This window comes from Apis dorsata, unplaced genomic scaffold (assembly GCF_000469605.1).
Source record: "Apis dorsata unplaced genomic scaffold, Apis dorsata 1.3 scaffold_143, whole genome shotgun sequence".
In the NCBI taxonomy this organism is placed as follows: Eukaryota; Metazoa; Arthropoda; class Insecta; order Hymenoptera; family Apidae; genus Apis; species Apis dorsata.
In genome coordinates, this window is record NW_006263434.1 from 1 (window position 1) to 2,154 (window position 2,154).

A 2,154-nucleotide genomic window follows, 5' to 3' on the forward strand; every position below is an offset into this window, starting at 1 on the left:
CCTGCCACCACGTCCGCGAGATTGACCACCACGACCTCCACGGCCTCCACCACCTTCTTCTGGGCCTGTAATCATTCCTCGTCTTGTTGGAGGAAAGTTGGGCATTGGTCCTGTGGTCGATCCATGCATATTTCTTAATTGTTGGTCAATTTCTAATTTCTCTTGACGTAATTGTTCTACTTCCTTTAAGTCAAATAATAAAAAATTATAACAATAATAATTAAATTATATATTATCTAAAATATATTATACATATTTCATGCCATTATACCTTCAAATGCGCCAAATGATATTCCAATAACATTTTGGCATTAGCAATACTTTCAACAGTACCAACAAATACAAAGGGAACTTGACCCTCTTCTCTTGGAATTGTTGGTTGAGGTTCATTATCACCTTCTATCTTAACTCGTACCTAAAATTTATAATTATATTTAGAATTATTCTGTTAACCATATCATAAATAATTATTATCATTAATTTTTATTTATTTTAATTATTATATTTATATATTTACAAATTATATTAATTTTATTTTAAATTAATATAAAAATTAATTATTTTTGAAAAAACCAATAAAAGTGTGTTTAACATATTTTTATAAATATTTACAAAATTAATTAATATGAATATAATATTTACCACACCACTTTTATCAACAATTTCTTGTATTATGCGACCATTTTTTCCAATTACTTTGCCTACCAAAACACGTGGTACTTGTATAGATTCTTCACTATATTCAAGTAAAGAACGAGCTTTTTTAACTGCTTCATGTGTCTGTAATTAAATATGTATTCAATGTTTTTTTATAGAAACGTCATTTAAATAAATTTATTTTTATTTTATAAATAAGACATTAAATAATAAAAAAAAAAAATAAAATAAATATTTCTATTTTTACCTCTCCATATATTTTAAACGTGCATGAATTTTCTTCTAATTCTATATTTGTAATTCCATCAACCTTCCTTGCCTGCTGAATATTTGCCCCATGTGCACCAATTGCTAAGCCCATTAAGTCTTCTCGAACATTAAACTCATCTGTGTATCTAAAAACAAAATTTTATCTTACATATATAACTTTAGATATATATAATTCTTTGTTCTTTATTGAAATATTACAGAATCTATAATGAAAGAATATAACTTATGTTTAATTAAATCTAAACAAATTCAAAATGATTTAATAACATTTTAAAATTTAAAATATCATCTAAATTATATTATTCAATTTTTTTATTGATATTACAAGTAATACTAATATAGCAGACAAATAACAGTTAGTTATGTAATAAATATTTTTAATATATGCTAATACTGTATAATAGAATCTTAATGTTTAATAACATAAAATTATGGTTTTCATTAGTAACATGCAATTTTACATTATTATACATTATTATATTACAGTGATAATACTTTAATTAAATTTAAATTCTTGTCAGTGGCTTGCATCCTGGCAGATAAAAATACTAATAAAAAAATGCTTTGAGCATCAAATATATGTATAATATATGTATAATGTATATTACAAATTATAATAAAGTGATATTCAAAAGTTTCAAAATTATTTTTAAATCAATAATAGATTTAATTTAATTTTTTCACATTTTAGTTTTTAAATATTTTTTATAAATTGAAATTTAATTGTAAATATATTTGAAATTTAAGTTTAAACATACAATATATTAAAAATTTTAATTATGACACATAATATGTGCATATATATATATATATATATACATTTATATAAAATACCAATAAATATTTTAACATAATAATATAAATAATAAATAGATTATTTTAAAAAATAAAGCAATTTAGTAGTAAAAATTAAATCAATTTGAAATAGTAAAATTATAATAAAATTATTATATAAAACATGCTCATATGTTTTTATAAAATAAAAATAAAAAAAAAAAAAAAAAAAAAGAAAGAAAGAAATATCATATACTATAAATATTTCACAATTTTATTTCAAATTGTTTTAAATTTCTGAATTTTTTAATGTCAGTATTTAAAAAATTTGTTTATTTCAATGATTTAAAATTATTTGACATAAATTTCATTTAATTTTTTAAATTATAATAATAAAAAAATATTAAACAAAAATAAATAACTATAAAATTAAAGATGAATAATATAAATTTG

At 20.1% G+C, this 2,154-nt stretch overlaps 1 protein-coding gene across 1 annotated transcript in view; it reads right to left on the reverse strand.

The window, feature by feature from the left end:
* Positions 1-3: 3 nt before the first annotated feature.
* Positions 4-2,154, reverse strand: part of LOC102676909 (synaptic functional regulator FMR1) — a gene marked incomplete at its 3' end in the record, with an annotated part of 7,304 nt that continues 5,153 nt past the window's right edge. The window contains exons 8-11 of the mRNA XM_006613356.2: positions 905-1,052; positions 643-780; positions 272-415; positions 4-183 (exon numbers count right to left, since the gene is read on the reverse strand). Of these exons, the coding sequence (XP_006613419.2) occupies positions 4-183; positions 272-415; positions 643-780; positions 905-1,052 (610 nt within the window). The remainder of the gene's footprint in view (positions 184-271; positions 416-642; positions 781-904; positions 1,053-2,154) is intronic.